The 26052-nt window shown below is 46.5% G+C and overlaps 1 protein-coding gene across 2 annotated transcripts in view; it reads left to right on the top strand.

Annotated features, from left to right (window-relative positions):
• The window catches only part of LMF1 (lipase maturation factor 1), a 236380-nt gene that overhangs the window by 44490 nt on the left and 165838 nt on the right, over positions 1-26052 (top strand). Inside the window, exon 3 of one of the 2 annotated variants that reach the window (XM_054992834.1) lies at positions 1623-1633. In XM_054992834.1, the coding sequence (XP_054848809.1) occupies positions 1623-1633 (11 nt within the window). Of the gene's footprint in view, positions 1-1622; positions 1634-1657; positions 1686-26052 lie in introns of those variants that run through there. The other variant, XM_054992835.1, reaches the window with a different exon arrangement.

Consider the following 26052-nt stretch of genomic DNA (forward strand, 5'->3'; position numbering starts at 1 on the left):
TTTGTAAACCACTCTGAGTGGGCATTAGGTTGTCCTGAAGGGTGGTATATAAATCAAATGTTATTATTATTATTTAAGATGCTGCTCTCTGAAGGGATTGTTTTTCTACTTTTTCACTAGGAGGACACTCTCTCCACAAACCCTACTGGAAAAAGATGCTGGATTATATGGACCCTTGGTCTTATCCTTCAGGGGCCTTTTTATTCTCTTAATTCAAGAAAGGAATTGGTGGTTGAAAATGTCGCCACCCCTGGAGAGACCAGCAGTTCTTGACTCTCTATTTCTTTCCTCTCCAACCGGAAGAGTCAGCAGATAACTTCAGGGAGTTCGCTGTCCTAGTCAGAACTTAGGGTTCCTTAGAGAAACCCGCTGACCTGTGAATGGCTGAAGATAGCCAGCATGGGGATTTGGCTGAACGTTCTTATTCGTGTTTAGAGAGAGGGCACCACTTCAGGATAAGAAACATGGCAAGATTTTTAAAAGGGAGGAGGGGAAGAAACTTTTGTGTTTTAACCAAGTGTTCTACCTGTTCTTAACTGTGGCTCTTTTGTAATTATAGGGCAGTTCTTAAATGATTGGGGACCACCAGGGCTTTTTTTCTGGGGAAAGAGGTGGTGGAACTCAGTGGGTTGCCCGCGGAGAAAATGGTCACATGGCTGGTGGCCCCGCCCCCTGATCTCCAGACAGAGGGGAGCTGAGATGGCCCTCTGCGCCGCTGAGCAGTGCGTAGGGCAATCTCAACTCCCCTCTGTCTGGAGATCAGGGGGCGGGGCCACCAGCCATGTGACCATTTTCAAGAGGTGCCGGAACTCCGTTCCACCGTATTCCAGCTGAAAAAAAAGCCCTGGGGACCACAATAAAGTGTATTTAGTTAGAAACCAGACAAATGCTTTCGTTTACCAGCTTGTAAACGTATTTCCTTCTTCTCCCCACCACCATGACCGTGTGGGATGCCAACAGCTTAGCTTCAACTCAAACCAGCTGCCGTAGATGTTACTTGACTGTCTGAAGCGCTTTCAACTTAAGAGTGTGTCATAAATTGATGGTGGACTTGGATGAGGTACCACTTCGCTTCTGATTAAATGGAAGCTCTTCTAGGAGCTGCTTGCAGACCTATAAAAAACAATTCTTCGTTTTTGCTTGTTTATCTTGCGGGGAATCTCCCAAGGCTTTGGCTTGCGCAGGATTTGTGAATGGCAGGAGTTGCAGGAACATGCATTTTTAGGAAGGAGATCAAATAGGGCTGACTTTGACAGTGATGTGTGGGTGAGATGAAAACAAAGACCCCAAAGGAGGAAAGAACCCAGTATTACAGAGGAAGAGGAGGAGCAAACGACCCGTGTTGCGGCTGACTTGCTTTGCTTGGCGAGGTGGCCATTTTTGGGGGGGTGGGGTCGCAGAGAATTGGTGACTGCCTCATAACCAAGGGAGACTTCTGTAATCCCTGTAGAGTGGATGACCTTTGGGTCCTGCGGTTCTGTTAAGAGCTTTTGAAAGACAGGCAGCCTTCTGTGGGATGAATAATAAATGCCATCAATCTTCCCTGCTCTCGTCTGAAATCAGCCTGGAAATGTCTCTTTTGGCTCATGTCTTAATATCGTTTCCTCCTCTTTCTTTTGCAGGTATTCCTTTGGTAAGTGAGCATAACTCAGAAAACCTTCCATAGTTTTTCATGCACTTTCAGGGTATGTAATGTTTTAAAACTTTTCTCTGTTACCAGTTCTCCTTTTCTTTAGGGAAATGTAGTAATATTGCTCTGGGGTGGGTGGAGCTCTTCCACAACCAGAACGTGGGCTGGATCACGAGCTTCAGGAAGGGGTGGAAAGTTTTCTGGAACAGATCCTGGCTCTTCTGCCTTAACACCCCCCCCCCCCAAACCCCCAAGATTTGCATTTGCCTTCCATGCCTGGAGATCTCCACCGCACAGAGAACGGGGCAGTGTATCTGCTCATCCCTGCTGGTGTGGTGTTGGATTTCTTGGCTTTAATCCGGTTGGGGAGGTCTACTTTATTTATTTTAACTTTAATTAACTTTATCCCATGTCATATCCCCTCCCTGTTTGGATATGACATGATTTAAAGTTTAAATGAATAAAACATTACACAGTTCATAGCAAGGCATACCTCTATAGTCTAAGCTTTCTAGGTTACCTTCCTGGGCCCTTCTAGTAAGATTCTTTCTTTATTAGAAGAGAAGTAAGCCCTGATCTTGTCCCTGTAACACTACATGAACAACAAATTTCCATGGGCTCGTGCTTCATTTTGAACTGGCCTTTGCACCAGGGGAGGGCTTGGTACCCCCAGAACCGCCTGTGTCTGGGTTAGAGAATCACTCACTTTCACTGACATCAAGTATTAGGAGGTTGCAGTCTCTGCCTCTGCTTTCACGCTCTCGCTTAATTGATGGGGAAGTGTAGGCTGTCTCCTCAACTGCTGGACGTCTCAGAACCCAGTTAATCAAACTCTTTGTACGCAGCAGGATTCTCTTTCTCTTCCTTCTGTTTTTGGATGAGATATTGCTTCTGCTAAATGCGCTTTTTGGGGGGACTAAGAATGCAGGAAATCCACAATATTTGTCTTGAATTATAACCATGGAACAGTGGCATTTTGTCGTTCTTTATCTGTTGTCAAAAGACATTTAAATATTGCTGAGTTTTGAAAATCCCAGTTTTTAGGTTTTGGTAGCATTGACTTCAAAGGGCAGTCTTAAGAAATTCCTGCCGTGATCTTTTGTACATGCTGAGGGCTTCCTGCTCCATTGCCGGAAGTTTGGTGCTGCTTCTTTTTTAAAAAGAAAAAAAAAACCCATCTTGGAGTGGGCTCTTATTTCAAACAAAACCTGTCTTTATGCATATTGCCTTAAAAATTACATATTAAAATATGGGGAAAATACATTGGTAGTCTATCAGTATGCATTATTGCATTGTATATAAATTACTGTATCTTATTTGATAGCTGCTCAATTTTATCCTTTTTGTGTCCATTTTCTCCTTCTGTTTTTGTGGAAAGGGGAGGGTGTCAAAAAAGCTTGCCAAGAATTTTGAGTTCCAAAGCATTAGAGAATTCCCTGGTTCCTCCAAGTCCTAATTTTGTAGATCCTCAAGACAGCAAAGTGTGAAAAAAATCAACCTTGCAGTGCGACCCCTAACCTCAGCCTACTTCTGAAACTTCCAGCTGCATTTTTAGCAGGTTGCTGTTCAGCATGGGAGGAAGATTTTATGTATGGAGGTGGAGGGGGCAGGGGATGGCCCTTTGGAGCATATGGGACTCATTTTGCAGTTTTTGGGATCCTGGCCTACACTTCTGCAGAAATGTTTCTTAGGGCGGACCCCTCCTCCATAGAAAACAAAGTTTCATTTTCTCAGTCAGAAATTGTCAAGGAACAGTCTCCTCCTCTGTCCTCCTCCTCTCACCACCATAACCCAAGACAATTTAGCTTCAAGAGAGATAAAAGCCAGGCGCTCTTCTGTCCTAGGCTGGCCCCAACCTGGTGGAACGTTCTGTCTGTCAGGCCCGCTAAGATCTTTTATTCTTTTGGTTGGCCTGCAAGACAGAGATGTTCTGCCAGGTGTATGGTTGAGACCAGCCTGGTATCCATCTGATAAGCTTCCCCATCAGTCTCTTGTTAAAGCAGGAGCTGCGTAGTTACTTTACACATACCCCTCTCATGAGAAGATCTAACCAGAACAGCTGAAACCCCCTCCTCTGCACGGTTTTTGGCCGGGATGAACAGAGTCAGCCGCAATTTGGGGGGCACTGTAGTTTGATGTGGTTTTATTGGTTTTATTACTGGAAATGTATTTATATTTATACTTACTGTTTTATCCTTGTTGTGACCTGTCCTGAGCCTGCTAGTGGAAAGGGTGGGCTAAAAGTCAAATTAATCTACATATATAAAGACAAGTGTCCTGACTGACTCATCAACACCCAGCCCAAACGCCTGGGCCTAGAAACGTGAAATTTGGGCAGGACGTTCCTTTTGTGGTGTAGGGGCTCACTAAGAAGGGATTTTAAGAAATTTACCCCCTAAGGGGGTAAAAAGGGGTGGCTGTGTGGCTAGCAGGGTCCTGCTCTCCCCCCCCCCCACTCTTCTCTGAGGTTATTTGCATATGTGGCCTTGATTGGTCATCTCTCCAACATTCTAAAGGAGTATGTACTTGCTATTGGGAGTCACTGAATGTGTCCTGAGGTAAAAATACACCTCCCAGTCTAGGGTTGCCAGTCTCCCTGTGGGACCTGGCTTTCCTGTGTGGCTGGGAGGCTGATGGGTCAGCTGTGGAACTCTGTGTTCTGAGGTAAAAATTAGGCAAAGGAAATTGCAGACAGTTGAAGAAAGACAGTACAAGACTCCTGAAAGGGGGCTTTTATATAAAAGTCAGTATGGCAACTGAGTTTTTAAATGTTCATGGGGAGATGGTTCACGACCTTTCTAGGGGCCATTTCAATGCAAACCTCTCACATGAACCTACCGAAGTGCCCACCACACCATCCCTCCCTCAGTCCAACTCCACCTCACACCTCTTGCAGCCATAATCTTTTATTGCCCCCAAGAAGTCTCCTGGCAGATGTTGTGCAAGATATACCAATGCTAAAAGGAGGAAGCAACTTAGAGATGCGGCAAAGAAATATGCACATCGTACTCCTGTGGTGCACTGAGCAGCAGTGGCCAAGTACCAGCAAGTCCCGAGTCCAGGGGAAAGGTGACCATCCCTGCAGGCCTGGGCACAATAGTGACGACCCTAGCAGACCTAACTGCCACTATACACCCTGATATCGTCACTATCATGGAGAAGTCTATGTACGGGCTGTGAAAGTGTGCCATTCTAACCCCCAAGAACAACAAGGGTGCCATCATTAATGAAACACAACTTAACTCCCTCGAAGGGGCAGAAATGGAGTACAGATCTGTGGACTCAGTGGTGCAAATGGATGGTGCAGTCCACTACCCTGTGGAGTTCCTCAACATGCTCAACCATCCTGGCTTCCAAGCCCACAAGCTTCTCCTCAAAGTGGGGGGTCCAGTGATGCTGCTCCAGAACCTCAGCCTACCCAAACTCTGCAATGGCACCAGACTATGAGTGAAAGCCCTCCACAGGAACATCATCGAGGCCACATTGTTCACCGGCAGTGCTGGTGGGGGATTCAGTGTTCATACCATGTATACCACTCGTACCATCAGAGAACCCCTTTGAATTCAAGAGACTGCAGTTCCCCCTCATGCCTGCTTTGCTATGACGATGAACAAGTCCCAGGAGCAGACACTGAAGGTGGCAGGAATTGACTTGAGGGAGGACTGCTTCTCACATGGGCAGTTCTACGTGGCCTGCTGCTGAGTGAGCTCACCCAGCAGCCTGGTGATCCTAGCAGCTGAGGGGAAAACCACCAATGAGGTCTACAAAGAGGTCCTTCAGAAGAAAAAAAAAAGTTGTACTTATTTTTCACTTTATTTATTGCACTACACTCTTTTCCTTTTAAAATCTCTTTGATAAATGTTACATTTCGAAATACACTTCATCAGTTTTCGGCATCAACATGCTTCGCTTTATTCAAACACCTTTGTGAAGCTCGGGTATTATGCTATCATACTACAAAACCAAATAAAAAAACCCCCCACAAACCCAAAAATGTTACATACCCATAAGTATTATAACTCGATTTAAAGTAGTTAAATGCCATAGCGAAGCATGGGCATCAAGCTAGTAAATACATAAAAATAAACAGAGGAAGAATAATTTTTGCTCTCCTGTCTAGAACTTCAGGTCACTCCAAAAGAATATGATCTGTAGAATTAATTTAGTTAGTACCTCATCCTTAGAGTGTTAGAGTATGTAATTCCACAAAACCTTCCCAACAACACCATTGATAGCAAGGCATTCAAACACACACGCATAAATGCCCTTCTGTACTTTGGGACTGTTAACTCAGACAAATAGTTTAGCATTTTTATCAAAGGAAGGATACCAACTGAAAAAGAACAACACACTCTGTGAGTTTTAACCAACACGCTCTTATAATCCAGATCCCTCAAAAATCTTTTGATTAACTTACTCAGTTCACTGCTACTCATCATTCCTATCATCTCATGGGTGATGTCCAAACATGGTCATTTGTATTCCAGCTGTTTCCCTAATCCCTCATATGATGATCCAGCATAACGAATCCAAGAAGACCTGGGCCGTTTCCAGATGGCTTACCTGAAGTCGCTCCATGCTGCAATGTTGTGGATCGTGCCGGGGAAAACGCGAAATATTTCACGTTTTCCCCGGCACGATCCACAACATTGCGGCATGGAGCGGCTTCAGGTAAGCCATCTGGAAACGGCCCCGGTTTGAAGTTTGATTTCAAGGTCCTGATTTTTAAGTTAAATGCTCTCCACCAAGCCTTTGCTTTGTATGGCATCTCCCTGATCTCTGCTCTCAGAGTTATTCCTGACACACATCTTGAAGTTCCCAAGATGTTGTGTAGGAACCTTAATAACGGTCCATCAATACTATCTGTGACCCCACTGATCCATACCCCGACAGCATCCAGCAGTTGCCTAGGAACTTTAGCGTTGAATGCTTTAACTGCTGCAGGGACATCGTGTCCTCCTGAGGAGTAATAAAATCTCAAAATAGCCTTCCCAGGACTCACAGTTGATCTTACAACAGAATTCAAATGGACCTTCCAAGGAAGATTTGCTTGAAATAGAACTCTTAGATGCTTAAATTGCTCTACTTTCTCCATTGACTGCCCTGCTGCTGCCCACTTATATCACTTTTCGAGCATTAGCAAAGAATGGCAAGAATCATATTTGTTGAAATTCACCCTTTGAAGTATCAAATGCAGTGAACTTGATGGGTGTTGCAGAATGCCACCTGTGTGGATGTGATTTCCATATCTGTATGTGCACACACACACGAGCTGCTACAAGTTGTATACTCACTGTGCTGTCCCGTAGCAATGAACGTCACCCATTATTGATCACTGCGTTGGCTGCAGATCAGAATGTTATTGTTGTGCATGCACCGGGGAGCGATGGGGCGGCTTGGGTCCTTATTGGCACTTTAGGGAAAGGCAGAGTCAGAGGGAGAGCATCTGCTGTACATGAAGACAGTCCCAGGCTCATTTCCTGGCCGCATCTCCAGTTCGAAAGGATCAGGTTGTCAGTGATGGGAAAACCTTGGAAGGCTGGTGCCGGTCTGAGTAGACAGCCCTAACAGTGAGAGGCTAATGGTCTGACTCAGTATATAGGGTGGCTTCTCAGTCAGTTTCCTTCCTTGTCTTCATGGAGACGGTTGGAGCGTCTCCCAACCAGATGCAACTGTTTGATGTCTCCCCTCGGCGCAGAGTGCCCCCTTGGATGTAAATGGCCTCTGTTGCCCTCCAGGCTGGGAATTCTTAGCAGTGCTGTTACAATGACAAAGCAGAACCTAAACAGATTTGTCATGCTGGACTGTTAATTGGGTTCCTTCTTTCCACAGTCTCCCATGGCCAAGTTTCCTCTCATTCCATCTTCCTTAGAAAGGGAGTCTCTCTCTTCTATCCCAGGTTGGAGTTTTAATAAGAAGCACCTGTTTCAAGAGCTGTTTGGCAGCTGTTTTGCAGCATTCAACTATTTCCTGGCTGGGGGTGGGTCATGAGAAAAATTTCAGCACCTAGAACTGTGAATGAGTGGCATCAGGGTGTATTTCTCTCTCCCCATCCTATCCTCCTCTCTCCCCCCCCCCCCCAGGAAAACAGTCTATTACTATAGATTCCACAGGTGGTGGAATCTTTCACTTGTTGCCAGTGGAATCCAAGTAAGGGCTGCTTCACTCATTGCCTGCTTGCCCACCAGCAGAATGTGTGAATGACTTCCATTTTAAAGTATTGGCTTTAAGTTGGCATTTGGAATGTGCAGCCTGCGGTGTTGGATTGCGACAGCTCGTGGACATCGACTAGTTGCTGCTGGGGGCTGCTGTCTGCACACAGTGGACCGGCCACAAGTTTTTAAGAGCATCATCTAACCAAACAATAGAATCTGTTGTTGCGCGATGCACAGTCCTGTAACAGCAGTGGTTCTTAGAAGAGGGTGTTAGGCCTATTTGTTCTTGTTGATGACTGTTAGCCCTGATCACTGAGAAGGGAGCTTCCGTGTTCAGAGGCGATTGGCCTTCTGTTGTCAGATCCAGAGGCTGGCTGTGCCATCTTCCCTTGGCTGTGAGCGTCTCCGAGGTGGTTAATCTTAAGCCAGCATGTTCTAGACTTGACACTTTATTTAAGTTGCTCGTCAACAGTTTTTCTACCCATTTGCTTATTCACTCCCTTCCATATTCATGTATTTGTTTACTATTAAGGCTTTTTTTCAGCTGGAACGCGGTGGAACGGAGTTCCAGAACCTCTTGAAAATGATCACATGGCTGGTGGCCCCGCCCCCTGATCTCCAGACAGAGGGGAGTTGAGATGGCCCTCCGCGAGGGCAATCTCAACTCCCCTCTGTCTGGAGATCAGGGGGTGGGGCCACCAGCCATGTGACCATTTTCTCCGAGGGCAACCCACTGAGTTCCGCCACCTCTTTTCCCAGAAAAGAAGCCCTGCTTACTATTAACAGTCACCTCCTCCAGCAACTCCCTAGTTGGAGCAGACCCGGATCTTGGAAGAATCTGTGTCACAAGATCCTTTGTCCAACACTAGTTCCAGGGATGCCCAAAGGCCCAGTTTGGTAGGGTTGGGACCCTTTCTGAACTCCCGGCAAGTCTCTGTTGACCTGGGATATCTCCCACGAAGAAGGGATCTTCTCTCTCAGAGTTTTCCTAGGGAAGGGCCTCCAAAAGGAACAGGCCCCTGTGAGAGTCAGAGGGTGGAAAGTGGCTCAGCCAAAGTCCTTAGAGAGACCTGGAGGGTCAGCCTTTTGCTGAATCTTGCCTCTTGAGCTTCCAGCAGTGTTCAGACCATGGCCCAGGAGCTGCATGCAGCTTTTTGACAAGTGAAGTGTTCTTCCATGCCTCTCGGGCTCCTTTGCTCTCTCCCTGGTCATGCCCCTCTCCTTTTGGATTTCTCCCTTGCAGAAGTGGCTAGTTGGCAGTTCTCATGTTTGAAATGGTGGCTGCCTCTCAGTTTCTCTACAAACCATTCTCTACAAATACTGAAGTTTTGGAGGGGTGTGTGTGTGCATGCATCTAGGACAGGAGAAACTTCCCCCAAATTGACATCTGGTTGCTGCATTTGTTTGCCAGAGAGCCAGTGCAGTATAGCCTTATGAGAGCTGAACAAGGACCTGGGAGACCTGGGTTCAAATCTCCAATTGGATCATTAACTTTGTCTTAATCTTACCTACTTCATAGGGCTGTTATGGCAGCAAACTCTGCCCTGAGCTGTTTGGTGGAAGAGCGACGTACAATTACAACAGATTTTTGATGTGCAGTCCCCTTCTTGTGTTATCTGTCTCCTCTCCTCTCTTCCCAATCTCAGTCGGTATCGTAAGTTGATGGGAGCAGGGACCTCTCCTTCTATCTTTTATCTGTAAAAGCACCAAGCATGGTATAAATTAAGCAGCATACCAGGAACCTTGGGATCTTTACGTTTGTGTTTGTATATTGGTTTGTATATATTTTAATTTTATTTGTAGAAGCAGGACAAATGAGCTGTGGATTATTCCTCTTGTTTGTGTAGGATTGGGAAACTCACCCCCCCTCCCTTCAGCCTTATTAAATCTATTTTTCAAACTGTCACTTAGCTGGCCCTTTTTGTGACTGAGTCGGATGTTTATGTGGCCCTGGACACTCCAGTTCTTGCTTTCAATCTCAAGAGCACTTTACACCAGCCGTTGTGAATTAAGGACTCCTGGCGACCTTTCGGCCTCCCCTCTCTTAAATTCATGCTTTAAAAACAGCTTAATGAGGGGTTTACTGGTCCAATTGAAACTTTTTATTAAAACCTATTAGTGTGCTGGAGTAGCCGGCATGAGGGATGCAATTAGCCCAGAGCGACCCCCCCTCTTCTCATTCACTGCTGGCCCCCAACTGTGCCAGCTTGTGCTAAACTATTTCCAGACCCGCCTTAGCCTTAAACATCGGTGTTTGCATGGGATTCATATCCTCCGGCTTAATTTATAGCTTTGTCTCATTTTGTCCCTCCCGCCCACTCCATTTCATGAAAAGTTTGAGTTTTAATCTCATTAGACTGGGCAATAAGGAGGCACTCCTTAGTATGCAGGTCCAATCCAGCAAGCATCTCTGTTGACATGGGCTGTATCCTCCAGTTGCCTGTGAGTGCCCGTGGTCTGGCTTTGGTATCAACCTGCTCTTCCCAGTCTCCATGGACCACTTCATTGCCCGGTCAGCCTGCCTCCTTCAGCTGTACAATTCAGTCAGTTCTCAGAGTTGGCACAAATATTAAGAATTTATGATGAGAGGAGCACACAGGGTTTACCTCTGGTGCCAGAGGCAAGACTGGTGGGTCAGGCTTCCTCAGGGTAGCAGAAATGGGTGGTGAGCTGTAAACCCTGTGGCTGTAAACCCAGGCAGGCCAGAAACCAAAGCCATGTCTCTATGGCCCAACATGGTGGGTTCAGGCCAGGGAGGAGGCCAGAGCAGAATTGGTCACAACAGGGTGACGCCATTTCCAAGCCTTTTCCAGGGCTGGGAGGCAACACCCAGGATTGGCTGTTTCCCATGAATCAAAGGAAGGGGGAGGGATTTGTAGGTATTATGGGGTGCTATTTAAGCTCCACCAACCCAGATCCAAGGAGGGCACAGTTGGGCTACTCCTCACTCCAGGGAGAGAAGATTAGGAGACTGAAGGGGGAGCCCTCATGGGAGGAGGAGGATCAGGGTGAAAATTCAGCCCCTTCCCCTACCTTCTGGTGGCTTCATCTCCAAGAAGGTGGATGTGTCCTTCGCTCAAGGCCCCACCAGCCATAGATCATTGGACGGCCTTCCCTGCATGGTGCTAATGCCGACTCATCTTCTCACAAGTAGTACAGACTGATGGCCTTCAAATTTTCTAGACCTGACCTTTAACTTTACTATAATCGGCATGTTGTAGTGGTTAAAGTGTTGGGCTAGGATGTAGGTGACCCGTCTTCAAGTCCCTGCTGTGCAGTGGTTAAATGGGAAAGGGGGAAAGGATGTAAGCTGCTTTGGCTTCCCACTGGGGAGAAAAATGGGTTAATAATGAAGTAAATAACCCTCTAGGCAGCTGCATACGACCCACTAAGCTGCAACCATGCATGACCACAGTCATGTGACAGGAAGGGGGGAGCCAGAGCTTATGACCTCACCGATGTCAATGCCAGGTTGGTGAACAACAGCCCAAGAACAAAGGAGGACTGCAGGCCCATTTCAAATATGGCGAAACTGCATGAGATACTTGCACTTCCAAATGAGACCAATATTGTTACAAAATAGCATCCTGAGCTCTGCACTTTGGAAAGTCAGTGTGGATTCTCCTGGGCAATAGGACAGGAAGGACTTCTCAGATTTCCCTCAGACTTCAGAAGGTCGCATAGGGAAGAAACAAGAAAAAATTAACTTGCTTGAATTCTGAAAGGTTCTTCCAAGTCCTTGCCAACTGCAATCTCTATTTTTCCCCTGCTAGGGGGATACATATAATTATGTATTTTGAAAATGGTAACATGGAAATTAACTTAAAACTACTCTCTCCCATGCAGAGAAATCAGACTTTAAAATTGCATGCCCCCCCTCTAGTCCCCCATATCCCTGTTGCTAAAGGCATGTTGAAATTAAAATGGAATTGTACACATTATTAGACAGCAATGGGTGATGGGCACAGCATTTGGGAAGTTTTGTGCTGCCTCTCCCTTCCCTCATCCTCCTCAGAAGCCGTGAGTGAGATTATTCAGAACTAGACATGGGCACGAACAGCATTAATGCAAAATGCAAATGCAAATGCAAATGCAAAAAAGCCACGAACAACCCGTTCGTCTGTTCACGAACAAGCTGTTCGTGAAGCGCCGTTGCAAATGAACAAGCAGTCGTCGCAAGCCTCGTTCGTTGCGTTCATCCGCTGATTGTGAAGCCAGACAGTCAGGCACCTTCAATCAATTCCCTTGGAAACAGAGGCAGGGACTGCCTGAACTCTGTCTGCACTCCTTCTGTCGCCCTGGAAACCCTAATATGCCCTGGAAACCCAACTTAGCTTGATGAGCAGGTCTTCCTTCCAAGTGTGGAGCTCCAAATTGGTTACCATTGGTTACATGGCAGCAGAGACTAGGGGGGAGGGAGGGTGAAGGGGTGGTGTTCTGTAGCCAAGGGCACTCCAATCTCATCCCTACAAACCCTGTTAGGCAGTTCTGACTGCCAACCACAGACCTCCTATTTTTCTCTATGAGACCCCTAGTTATAAAAGGACACTGCTCCTAGTTCTGGCTTTCAGTTTCAGCAGGCAGTGGAGTGGGACAGAACTGTTGCTAGGCTTTTAGGAGAGAGACAGGGAGAGTGCATTGGAGCTGGAATTTTTTCTGTGTGTGGTGGGTGGGATAGGGATCTATCCCCTCTGGTTCCAGGGCTGCTTCCAGGCCCTGGGGCCAAGCTCAGTGGGCACCTTGGCTGAGAGCTCACACTGATTATTAGTGCCTGATCTGGTCAGGTCTCTGGGAGTGCTGGGCTAGGGCCCTACCCCCTCCCTCTGGTTCCAGGGCTTCTGCTCGGCTCTGGGGCTAAGCTCAGTGGGCACCTCACCCACATCATTGTCTGCACAGGAAAGTGCAGCGCAGTACTCAGACCTGGTGGGCGGGCACATGGGGGCTGCTGCCGGTGAGCAGCCAGACCCTCTGCCCCCTAGAGGGGTGGTGGCCCAATGCCGCCTGCCCGAGCCCACCAGGCCCAGCAGCCACACTCGTCACCCACGTCCCTGTCTGCGCAGGAAAGTGCAGTGCAGTACTCTGAGGCCTGGTGGGCGAGCACATGGGGAGTGCTGCCGGCGAGCAGCAAGACCCCCCACCCCCTAGAGGGTGGCGGCCTGACGCCACCTCCCCCAGCCCACCAGGCCTGGTGCCTGACCTAACCCACCAACTTCCAGTCTTTATGGAAAATAGCCTCAGGGAGGCCTGGCAGGCGGGCACATGGGGGGGTGCTGCCGGTGAGTGGCCAGGTCTCCGCCCTTTAGAGGGGAGTCGGTCCACCAACGCCTCCACCAGCCTGCCAGGCCCGGTGGCCGCCGACATCACCCACCGTCATACCTTGGCGGAAAATAGCCTCAGGGAGTCCTGGCGGGCGGGAACATGGGGGGGTGCTGCCGGCGAGCGGCCAGACCCCCTGCCCCCTTGAGGGGAGGTGGCCCGCCAACACTTCCCCCAGCCTGCCAGCCTGGGGGGCCACACTAATCACTCACATCCTTGTCTGCACAGGAAAGTGCAGTGCAGTACTCTGAGGCCTGGCAAGCGGGCACATGGGGGTGCCACCGGCGAGCGGCCAAACACCCCGCCCCCTAGAGGCGAGGTGGCCCACCAATGCCTCCCCCAGCACGCCAGACCCGGCGGCTGCACTCATCACACTGTCTGCGCAGGAAAGTGCAATGCAGTGCAATGAGGCCTGGCGGGCGGGCACATGGGGGTGCCACTGGTGAGTGGCCAGACCCCCCGCCCCCTAGAGGGGTGGTGGCCTGTCACCACCTCTCCAAGCCCGCCAGGCCTGGCGGCCGCACTCATCACTCACGTCCCTGTCTGTGCAGGAAATTGCAGTGCAGTACTCTGAGGCCTGGTGGCCAGGCACATGGGGGTTCCGTTGGCAAGTGGCCAGCCCCCCCGCCCTGTAGATGGGAGGCAGCCCGCCAACGCCTCCCCCAGCTTGCCAGGCCCGGTGGCTGCACTCATCACCCACTTCCCTGTCTGCGCCCAGCGGCTGCCAACCTGACCCACCAACTTCCAGCCTTTGTGGAAAGTAGCCTCAGGGAGGCCTAGTGGGCGGGCAAATGGGGAGGTGCCACTGGCAAGCGGCCAGACCCCCCTGCTCTCTAGAGGGGAGGCGGTCTGCTAACGCCACACCATCCCGCCAGGCCCGGTGGCCACCAACATCACCCACTGTCATACCTTGGCGGAAAGTATCAGGGAGGCCTGGCAGGCGGGATCATGGGGGGTGCCGCCAGCTAGCTGCCAAAGCCCCCGCCCTCTACAGTCCTCTTGTACACGGGGCAAAAGTCAACTGGTGGCTGCCATTTTGTCGAATAGAAGTTTCCTGGGGGCGTTGGATTTGGGAATGTATAACTCCAAGATCCGTATTGCAATCTTGACCAAACTTGCGTGATGGCTGGAGGAGAGCCTGCTGAACACTTCCTGTGAATATGGGCTCTCTAAGTCCAATGGGGGCCATTCTGGCCCCCATGAACAATGAACAACAAACATGTTTGTTAACGGGTCATGTTCTTTACTGTTCGTCTGTTCGTGTTCGTCGGCGGCAACGAACCACGAACAACATGTTTGGGGGGTTTTCTGTTCGTGCCCGTGTCTATTCAGAACTGGTATCTGCCTGGAAGTCTTTTATGGAACACTGAGGCAAGTCTGCCTCAAAGGCACCGACACCCACTTACCACTAAATATAAAACCTCAAGCCTGAAATGGTTGTGTTTCAGAGATGGTATGGGTGGGTGGAAATCTTTAAATTGTGACCTGAAGAAGATATTCAAAGTGTTACCAATTCCATATCAAGCAGTACTGTGAGGAGGCTGCACCCGCAGACTGCGAGTTAACATAAAACACAGTTTGGTCACTGAGTGAGTAATGCATTGTTGTGGGCTAGTTGTGGGCAAATTGGAGAGGGGCATGGGGGTGCATGGAAACAGATCTGGAAGAGTATCAAGAAGTGATTGCCGATCTCTCTTAAATGCCACCGCCTCCTCCATTTGCACTGGCTTTTTGCAAAGATGTACTTTGCCCCTTGAAATTGTTAGCATAATTGCCGCAATCAGACCTACCACTTTGTAGTAATTGTTTTAATGGTAGGTTTCACTCACTATATATATATATATATATTCCATTTTAAACAAGAACTTTTCACCCGTGTAGCAAGGCAAAACTTGACAGGTAATCTCCCCCATGACAGGCTGACTTCTCAAAATATTGGATGTTAGTTCTCGTCTTTCTCAACGATGAATGTCCTGCATGTATCCTTGGTTGCAGATCTTTCTGTATCATCTGTCCTTGCAGCAGTTAGTTGGGGGTTGCAGGCTTTCCAGGATGTGGCTGGAAGGCAGGAGATCCTAGCTACCTTAGTGAAGCCTTTTCAGTACCTGGATGGGAGATCCTGAGCCATGAAATCACTTTCTTGGGTGAGCCACCTTCTCTCCCAGGCTCTATCTCTCCAATATAAGGACAATTCCTACCTTGTAGGGTGGTTGTAATAATTACAGTGTTGTACATTATGCTGAGTGCTTTGAACCCTCAAATGTGCTGTGCAAACGCCAGGTGGTCTTGTTTTATTCACAGCGCCCATTGTAATTGTGGAACTCTGTGTTGCAGGGATTCCCTTGGCCCTACTTGTGAGTTTCCCAAGGCCTAGTTCGCGCATGGAAGACCTATGTATTTGCAAGGCTTTGACAAACTATCTTGAAGCTGCAGCATGTGCAGTCTTTATAAACCTCTTTCTAAGGCTGGAAATGGCAATTTATGGTTTAACTCACTCCTCCATATGTTCAATATTTGGAATAATATTGATGCCGAAGAGGCCGGGTTGCTAGGTCCAATTTCCGCCGAAGGGAAGCATGTCTATATTTATTTAAAAGCAGCAAAGCCGTTCAAGGTCATTATTGAGGTTGTTTTCCTCCGGACGGGACCAAGGACACCTGTATGGTTTTAAGCAATGGAAGCCATCTGTGTGGAGGAAGTTGCGTTGCCATAGCGATGGAGCACTAACATACACCGTGACAAAAGGCGAATGAACTCCGGGGGTCATTGAAGTGGGTGTGCAGGTCAGGGCTTATTCTGTCCGAGGAGATTTTGTCCGGGGTGGGGGGGTGGGGAGGGGAGCATGCATAAGAGCGATGTCTTCCAAACTTACTCTGTTTTCCTGCTCCTCTTTTTTTTTTTAAACCCAAGATTTAGGTTCCCCCCCTTTCCCCCAAAGTATAAATGAAGCCCAATAACTGGTTCTGTTTACACTGGCCTAGGGCTGGGTTAGACTCGAGTCTTGAACCCAGTTTCCAAGATTCCACCCGCATCTGGTACTCAAAGCTGTGTTGTGCTATTATCTATACAACACAGTGGACCACGTTGTAAATTGGAACATATACAAAAGAAATTTAAAGGGCTAATAAATCTATGGTAGATTTTTATAGTCAATCATAAATAATTATTATTTAAGACGTCTGCTAGGACATGTAGGATGAAAGCCTTAGTGTACAAGTGCAATTATTTAATTCAAAAATAAGCTTCACATCAGAAAATCACCTAAAGTCAAGAACACTTGCATTCAACTGCAAAACATAAATACATGACAGAACAATAACATATCTCCATGATACTCAAGCACAGAGTACCCTTCTTATATACAAACAATACCTAAGAGAAAGGTCCAACATATCAACACCATTCAGTTGTTGATAGAATATTTAATAACTTATCAACACCATTAAAATGTGGATTAGATTGGACAACTATGGGCATCCAATAATTCTCCCGTTTTAATGAAAAAAAATTCTTCCTCGGGTTTGAAAATCCTCATGTACAAAGTTGTGATGTTCTTGTGTGTATCATGGCTTGTAACCATTGTCCCCCCATGATTTTGCCTAATTCTGTTTTCAGGGCATCTGTCAGAGGGGCTGTGGCTCAGTGGAAGGGTATCTGCTTGGGATGCAGAAGGCCCCCTATCCAGTCCCTGCCATCTCCAGTGAAAAAGATCAGGGAGTAGGTGAGGGGAAGCAACTCAGCCTGAGACCCTGAGAGATGCTGCCCGTCATAGTGGACAGTGCTGACCTTGATGGGCCGATAGTCTGCTTCAGTAGTAGGCAGCTTCATGAGTCCATGTGTAGTTATGGGCTTTGTTGCATCTTGTGGCTTTGAGTTCCATAAGAAGCATGGCCTAGCCAATCAAATCCACTGCTGATTGATTTAATTTCTTTGATTTGTTACTGAATTGAGTAAACCTCTAATGGAAGTGGGGGAGGGAAGCCCCCCACGTCCTTGTTGATAATAGAGCAGTGCTTTATCCAATTTTCCAGGGGTCTCAATTAAAAAAAAAACGTAGGGATGGGCTGACGGTGGCTGGGGCGGTACAGAAGGAAAGGGTTGCCATGCAACACTCCTACCAAGTAGAGGATCCTCAGGCAAGTGGCGGCATCTCCCTCCTTCTGATAATCTAGCCATGGACTTCTGTTTCAAGGAAGAGCCAAAATAGCCCTGGCATAGGGGGGAGGGGAAGAGGACCGGCATCCATAGAGCTGAAAAGGGCAAGAGTTAAACCTGGAATCTGGTCTTCCAGTTTCCGTTTGAATGCAGGAGGCATAATGGCAATTCCCCCCCCCCCCCAAACCTGGCCTGTTCCTTTGTATTTCTCGCTCACATTCAGTTGCGACCAGGAGATGTTGTTGAGGCATCATGGCCAGTCTGCGTGTCTGGGACAGGCACAAACACCACTTGTGCTTTTGTGTGTGGGATGTGACTGCCAGCATCCTAGTGTGGGAAGGCCTGAGTGAGACTCCAGTCTGCTGGGAATCCCCCTTTGCAGGGAGGAGTCAGACTCCCAATTCCCAAGAACCTGCATTCGGATGCCATGGCAAATTGTTGTTTGCAATTCTGGTTCATGCAAGGGGAAGAGACCAGAGGGGGCTCTCAAGTACAACCTCCTGTGCTCTAGCCTGTGCTCAAGTTTTGTTGTGACATCTGAATGCAGCTTTGTGGTTTCCTTGAGCCCAGGCCCTTTCGCTCAAAGCAGGCGAAGCCGTCACCTCAGATCCTGAAATACAGCAGCTTAATCCTTGCTGGGAGTGCATTGCTTCTGCTGCTGCAAAATGGGGCTTGAAATCTGTCTGGCGTTCTTCTTTTCTTTTTCTTTTCTTTGCTTTCTTTGGCGTACCATCTCTCCTCCCATCTTTGCCTAGTCTTCTGGCCTTCTGTCCTCCCTATTCTGGGAGGTTGAAACTGTGGGTGTTAAGGTCCCATTAGTCCGTTTTGATCATGGGTGAAAACAAAGTTCGTACTGATGAAAATTCAGCATAACTTTGTGGAGTGCCACTGAGATATTCTAAGGATCTACATTTGTGGAAGGGAAACGCAAGAGGCGTACCTGCTTGTCCCTTGATAAGGAACTTCCCTCCTTTTCATTTCTACATTTATTGTATATCATCTTCTCTGGTTGGGTTGTGCTGTTTGAATTTTCTGACACAAATGCCATCATCTCTTGGGTTGGCCTTGCTTCTCATTCCACCCCATGTGCTCCTCTCCTACAAGTGACAACTTCTATCTAGTCCCCCATCCAATCAGCCTTATACTTGCTTGGTACGAAATTTACCAGAATTTCTGGTACTAGGGATGGGTTGACTTGTGCTTTCTGATTTCTGGTACTAGGTTATATAATTGACTTCAAAAAGATCGGCATGGGCCAGATAATTGAAAAGTGGAGCCCTTTCATGCTATAATTCCAAGCTCTGCATGGCTTTTAAGATTTGCTAATAATGAATGTTCGTTTCCTGCATCCCTTTTTGCCTCCTGAGGGTTTTGTGGTTTTTCTCCATAGCCAATTATGTATTGAAATGAAATATATATAAAATTGGGACCCTCATTCCAAAGCATGTTCTTATGCTCATGTGTGCGCGAGTGAGTGAGTGTGTGTGTGTGAGAGAGACAGATAGGTAGCAAAAATGACATTTAATGGGACAAACCATTGCTTGTATGTTCTGTGATATGGACAGCAAAGGAGTACAGAGCTCTGTGCCAAGGATTACAAATCCTGTGATTCCCAAGGATTATACATCATAATAAATCATGCAAACTGGAAACATTTACATGTATTTATTAAAAGCCTGCCATGGGTTTGTGTCTGTGCAGGGTGCTTAGCTTCAACTTTCAATCTGGAGGAACAGAGGTCTACTTTATGGGGCTGTTGCGAGGACAGGAGAAAATAAGCATAGTCAAATATTTTGAATGATGTAGGAATAACGATGTTTTCACTTCTCAGCTTTGCACCTGGCAGGGATTAGGCTGTAGCTCAGTGGAAGAGTACCTGCTTTTGCAAGCTGTTCCAAGCCAGAAGTGCAACAGTTGTCTAAAGAATAAAGATTTATGACTGTAGAGCGTAGATTGCAAAATATTCTGCATAAGCATTGCTCAACTTAATCTTGCCCAAAGGCCACCAATTCCAGCCTCCTTTACCAAGTTGCCAGTCAGATGCTTCTGGAAAAGCCGTAGCCCACAGTCTGTCTATGTTGGATGTTCCTTGCAGTAAGAGAGCGATGGTTTCAGAATATGAAGATCCTGACTAGCCGTCAGAGATCTCATTCTGAACTTGGCCTCCGAGTGTTGATTAAAAAATCTGCACAAGAGGGCCAAGTGCAGAAGAGGGAGCTGTTTCTACAAAATGGGGGAGGGGGGAGGAATCCCAATACAAACAAAAATTTGAGAGCATTGAAACCCCAGAGAAGTGATTCTGGAAGTGCAGACATCGTAACTCAAACAAAAAATGCCAAGCGAGGTCTTGTGACATTACACAGATCTCAACGCCTGGCCACTTCCTCACTTGGACCGGCGTAACCTTCCTGCCCCTCATGCCCAGCACCAGACATCTTCTCCCTTGGAGCGATTTGACATGACTTCAGCTGCCTTGAGATGGAAGAGATTTAGAGATCTCTGAGAATGACAGCCACCTACAGAACTAGAAACAGGACACCCATTAACTTTAATTTTTTTTAAAAAAATCAATATCTTACTGATTTCTCTGTCACTTGCCACTTTGCTCCAAAAAGAGGAAGGAAGGAGTGGGGGCTGGGGGGCAGGGGGAAGCTAATTTATTGCTGCATTAGCTTTCATATCGCCTTCCTGTCACCTAAATAGTTCCTAATGACTACCCTGGAGAGTAATTGGGAGCTTTTAAAAGTTTTGTGCTAAATTCTTTCTCTTTCCCCGTGTGCTGCATATACTTTTTAAGACCCAAAGTTATGGATAACATTTTAACTCCTGAATGCTTCTGAATTGAGAGACTTTATGCCTTTCTTTGGCTACTGGAATTTTTTTCTGTTAGTCCACCCCTCTGTCCTATGGAGGATTCAAGGTGGCTATCATAATTTCCTTTGGATTTCATATGTTGCCACGTGTTGTTTTGGTCACCTTTGTTTCTGCTGCTGCTGATTCTTTTCACAGACACAGAAAAATTGAAATTGTTTTAGCGTGGAAATATTCAGCAGGAAAAAGAGAGGGTTGTGTGGAAAGGAACACTCAACAAGTGCATTTCTCACAAACAAAATTTAGTTTGAATATTCGAATTAAACCAGACAGCTTTTGAAATTGGAAGAGGAGAATTTTTGGTGTGAACCATCAAGATGTACTAAAGACTTTCAAAAGAGGGCAAGAAGCACTTCTCAGAGATACATGTTGTTCCTAGAATTCTAGTTATTCAGTAACCAAAAGAAAACAGAACATAGGGGAAACTCACCAGGAAAAGTCAGAAACTGAGAGTGTGACTACAAGTGACTTTCTTCACGTGGAGAACACTAGATTTTTCTCGCAAGGTTACTTGGGAAGTGAAGTCCAAGTGGTCCTTCCCCTCTCTGTTAGAATTGCTGCCTGAAGAGCCACAAGCTGAAGCTTCATCGACGCGGCTGCTTTCTCCAGAGCAGCTCGCCGGGAGCAGGCAGCCTGCAGGACGCCCTGGGAGAAAGTAGCAGCTGCCCGCCCCCAAACGAAGCCCTCTTGTGGCTCTTCAGGCAGCAGTTCTAACAGAGAGGGGAAGGACCACTTGGACTTCACTTCCCAGGTAACCTTGCGAGAAAAATCTAGTGTTCTGCACGTGAAGAAAGTCACTCGTAACTTTGCTCTAAAGTTGTGTAAAATTTATGATTATGTTTCAGTAGGACCTCAGCAATAATATTCCGGCTGAACACATTGCCTGTATTGTTGCTTTTTCATCCTCTTTTTGGTGGAAGAATACTAAACCAAAAAAGATTCTAGACCAGCTGTACTGTAGGGCAGGCCCAGGGCTAGATATTTTGTGGTTATGGGGAAGGGATGTGTGTGTGAAGGTAATCTGGCAGGTGCTATGATGGTTTGGAATCCAAAATGTGCATGCAGTTTGCTCCCTGGAACCCAGCACAAATTTGCAAAGTATTTTTAAAGTTAATAAGTTTAATTTTTTAAAAATACAGATATTTAGTGTCCAAGTAAAGGATGTGCAATCCTGAGAGATTCAAAAACCTTTTTGTCTCTCCTTAATGTTCCTTTGATATTTTGCCTGATGATCTAACGAGTTTGCTCTGCCCATTGCTTTGGGTGAATTTTTTTGTGGCCATCTTTGCCCAAATGCTTTGTCAATCCTTCCACAACTGTTGATTTAAAAGGGCTTTGACACTGGAAGGTGGGAAGGTGGTGAGATTTTCCTCACCAACTTGAGCGTTTGGGTAGAGTAAATAAATAAACAGATAAATAAATGAACTACAGATTTGGCGACAAAAATGGAAGCTGGAGACAAGGGAAGGGACCTAGGTAAGGGTCACGTGACCCTGACCCTGTTGTTGGGAATGTACAGTAGATCAGTCTGGCTTGGTTGACACCCTTACCTGAAAAGGTCAGCTTTTTAAGCATCTGTGTGAGAAAATATATTTGGTGATAGTTTCTTGAACCGGCTGTACGTGCTTTGAAAAATCCAATTTTAAAATGAATCTAGTGCTGGTATGGAAGAGCAGGAGAAAAAAGCCAGGCGAGAGGATGACTATAGTGGTCTGAAGAAGTTCAGAAGCCTGTGGCACCGCTGTGTGTGAAAGGGCGCCAGAGAACTTGGAGCCTAAGATGGCCGCTCTCAACCACGTTCTCCTTTGGGAAATCCCTCAGTAGGTGTGATGACAGAATGGCCCCCCTACGACCTTCAAGCCTTCAGTTATTTCCTTGTCTACTTGATGGACTGGCTTTTGATTCTCAACTTCCCCTTCATTCAAAAAACAGCATTGATCCATAAAACTGAGTGCCCCCCTTGTCTTGTTGGGATTTGCAGCTCCCTTCTGAATCATGGTTGGCGTTTTCCTTCCTTTGTGTGGAGCCCCTTTCTCTTTATTTCACTGTGGATATGGAAAATTGTTTCCTTTAAACAACTTCACTATATTATCTGCTGTCAAAAAACTCCTGAAATTAAACATCTGCTGAGTAAAAGTTTGTGAAATGTAGAGAAGACAGACACCTGAAAAAAAAATAGGAAGAGAGATCTGTGATACTCTGATGTTGTACATTTATTGTTATTTGTACTTTGGTAGGCGACAGGCGGGAAAAGCAGAGGAGATTCTTGCTCCTTTAGAAATGCTGAATGGTACAGGGTGAGAAAATAGGTAGCGCTGCAGAAGTATGCATAAACAATCAATATCTCTAATAACAAATACCCCTGGTGAAGCAGGTTCTCTTATGACTTTAAAAATCTGTTAATTTTATTGATGGCGTGTGCAAATGGAGTCAAAGAAGACAGATTTTTAAGATAGATCAAGATGGGTAGCCGCACAAGTCTGTAGCAGTAGAAAAGAGCAAAAGTCCAATAGCACCTATAAGACTAACAAAATTTGTGGTAGGGTGTGAGCTTTTGTGAGTCACAGCTCACTTCTTCAGATACAGCTAGAATGTGAGTCCCTTGCAACGACAGTATCCCCCTGATATAGTGAGAAAAATGACTGGAAAGGCCAGAACAACACCCAGGCACAGCTTGCTACAAGACAAACCCAAAGAAAATAACAACAGAACACCACTGGTGGTCACCTACAGTTCACAACTCAAGCCAGTCCAACGCATTACCTACAACCTGTGCTGGATTGTGACACTTCCCTCACACAGGCACTGGGGTGGGGGGAGACAACCTCTTCTTGCTTACAGACAGCCTGCTAACCAAAACAACTACTCACCCGCAATTATAACCTATTTAACATTAACATGGACTCTGGCACCAAGGCCTGCAACAAACCAAGACGCCAACTTTGCTCTCATATAGATCCAAGCAACATCATCAGTGGACCCAACAACACCAGCTGTAGCATCTCAGCTTCATACTCCCGCTCATCCTCCAATGTGATTTACGCCATCAGGTGTCAGCAATGCCCCTCCACTCTCTCCATTGGACAAACTGGCCAGTCCCTTCAGCAAAGAATTAATGGACGTAAGTCTAACATCAGAAACCACAACATTCAAAAACCAGTGGGGGAACATTTTAACCTTCCAGGACATTCAGTTGCTGACCTAAAAGTAGCAGGTATCCTGAAGAGGAATGTCAAAAGGAGATAAGAAATAGAGAATGCAGAATGGCAATGGATAATGAAGCTCAAGACAATGCATCCACCTGGACTGAATCAAGACAAGGACTTTCTGGCTCATTACCAATGCTGATTTCTCAACACCCAGTACCCTTCTGCATATCCCACTCTATCCAATCACGCCTGCTGTTGTCATTCTCCAGCTATTTTCATTTGGCTTCTGCAATCGCTCCACTCTCCAGCATATAAGGACAGATGGACTCACATTTTAGCTGTATCTGAAGAAGTCAGCTTTGACTCACGAAAGTTCAAACCCTACCACTAATTTTGTTAGTCTTATAGGTGCTACTAGATTTTTAAGAGGTGTGGGTGGTTGTTGAAGGCTGTCATGTTTTGGGGTTTGCAGGCTGTTGAGTTCTGACGTGTCGTGACAGTTGGAGAAAAGAAATGATTAAGGAGCGCCTTTCCTTTACACGGCGAGCTGTTTGAACTTTGATTTGATTAACTCAGGAGTGGCTTCTATATTCAGGTGTCAGCTATGAGGAGACATATTAAACGGCTGTTATTATAGGTGGCATCTTGCAGTAGTTTGCTGATGTTGCTTCTGATATACAATTTGAGTATGACTTGTGGAGAGAAATAAGCCAGTCTTCAAATTGGGATTGTTGTGTAGTACTGTGCCACGGAAGGGTCTAGTTGGCACGAACTACCCCAGCCTGGCAGAACTGCAGAGGCCCCAAAGGCTGTGATTGCTGGCATGGGTCTGCCTCAGCTGTGGGTCTGTGTGTGTTGGTTTGCACATCTGTATCTGTCTCCTCCAGGCAAATTGGTATGGCTAGAACGGCACAAGGACCTCTTTATTCGGAGACCTCTTTATTCAGATTTAGCATGCTAAAGGACTCTGTGGAGCGGAGCAGTTCTTTATTTTTAAAACCGTTTATCAGTTGAGCATTGAGGATGATGATACAGGGAGGTGCCCAGTGGATGCCTGAAAATACATGTCTCCTAACCCTCCTTAAAATACGCTGCAGCACACCCCTCCCCCCAGATCTTCCACAGTTTGGTTGATTATTGCACGTACAAGCATATATTTTCTTCTCCCCTTGTTAGAAGCAACCACCTGTTGGTTGATTTTTTTTGTGGTGCTTCTGCTGGAGTAATAAATGGCTACTATCTATGTCTGGGTGGTCAAATATTGCTTTCCAATTGGTTTCTAAAACTTGGCATGAGTGGTTTCATTTGAATCTATTTAATCAGTTGCTCAAGTCTCTCTCTTCCCATGTTGTCAGCTGTGCTGGTTTAAAAGGAAAACTTCCCAACCCAGAAAGCAATCTGCATAATTTATTATGATCAACCAAATGGAACAAGCTAAGCTGACACCACGGTTGTGTGTTATTTGGTTGGTCCTAATAAAAGGTATTACGTGGACTGCGTTCTGGGTTTTTGGATTCTGCAGAATTCAGCCTCAGAATTCTAAAAGGTCTTTGCCTGCATGGCCCCGCTGGTGAAAAAGAGATGTTAATAGACTCCTAATTCCAGCTTGCTATATGGCAGTATTTCTGCTTTTCGTTGAAGGTGCAATATCTTTTACAGCAACATCCAAGCTTAGTTGAGCATTTATATCTTCATTTAATAGTTGTGCCGAGTTCTCTGCACTGAGGCAGCTTCTAGCCTTTACTTGAAAAAACAACCACAGAAATTGTTAGAGCAAAGAAATGAAGAAGATACACCTACTGTAAACCAGCTATTAAGCTTGATTTAAACATGACCCCAGTTGAGGCCAGAGCCCTAAACCGCAGGGCTTTGCATTCACTGGGGCTGCTAATGGCCCGCGGGTGGCTGGCCGAATTAAGATCTCTCTCAGTCAGTAAATGTTGGGGAGGGATTCAAATATTGGCTTAGAACTTCTTTTTCCTTGGGGTTTTTCTTTCTTTCTTTGTTCTTCTACTGCCTGCAACAGATCCCTGATGAAGATTACCAGTCTGTTTGTGAGTAAAACATAAAAGAGTGGTGTGTGATGTTCTCCACCATTTTCCAAGAAAGCACTAAAAATGTAGTTTTTTTGCAAACTGGCTTATTTTTCTGCACCCAGTTTAGGTGCCCTTGCTGAACATTTTCCACACGTGTGAGGCAAGTGCAGCCGTTGAAATCTGTGCCATTTTTTTTTGCTTTATTCCATCTTAAATTGCATCCATTCCTTTCACCCTGATAACAGTAGCACTCATTGTGTCGCGGCTGTGCAGCTGCTGAAATCTGACGAGATCCAACCGAAGAAAACGGGAGCAGGTGGGTCAACAATGCGACCCTTTCGTTCCCAGCAGTATCAGTATGCAGCGAGGGCCCGTTGGCCATGGGGCGGGAGCATGTAGAGGAGGGGAGCGCTGTGGAGCAGAGTCCAGAAGTGGTATCCTTTATGAGAATCATTTGTGTGGTTTGTGGTTTCCGTTTGCAAAAGGCCACAAATGTCACAGCATCTTCAGTGGGACTTCTCTTGTCTGAGCCTGGAAAGATGGCAGAGAATTTCCATGGTAAATTATTTGTTGATAACTGTTCTCCTTTGCTCCCTGCACCCTCAAACTGATATGCAGACCATTGTCTCAAGATTGGTTCAGTCTTAAGAAATTAGACAGTAACTTTGATATAAGAGGGTGCATTATACCCAGTCATAAAGCTGATCTGACTAGTGCAGTACTGTCTGTTCTGATTGGCT

This window comes from Eublepharis macularius, chromosome 12 (genome assembly GCF_028583425.1).
Source record: "Eublepharis macularius isolate TG4126 chromosome 12, MPM_Emac_v1.0, whole genome shotgun sequence".
In the NCBI taxonomy this organism is placed as follows: Eukaryota; Metazoa; Chordata; class Lepidosauria; order Squamata; family Eublepharidae; genus Eublepharis; species Eublepharis macularius.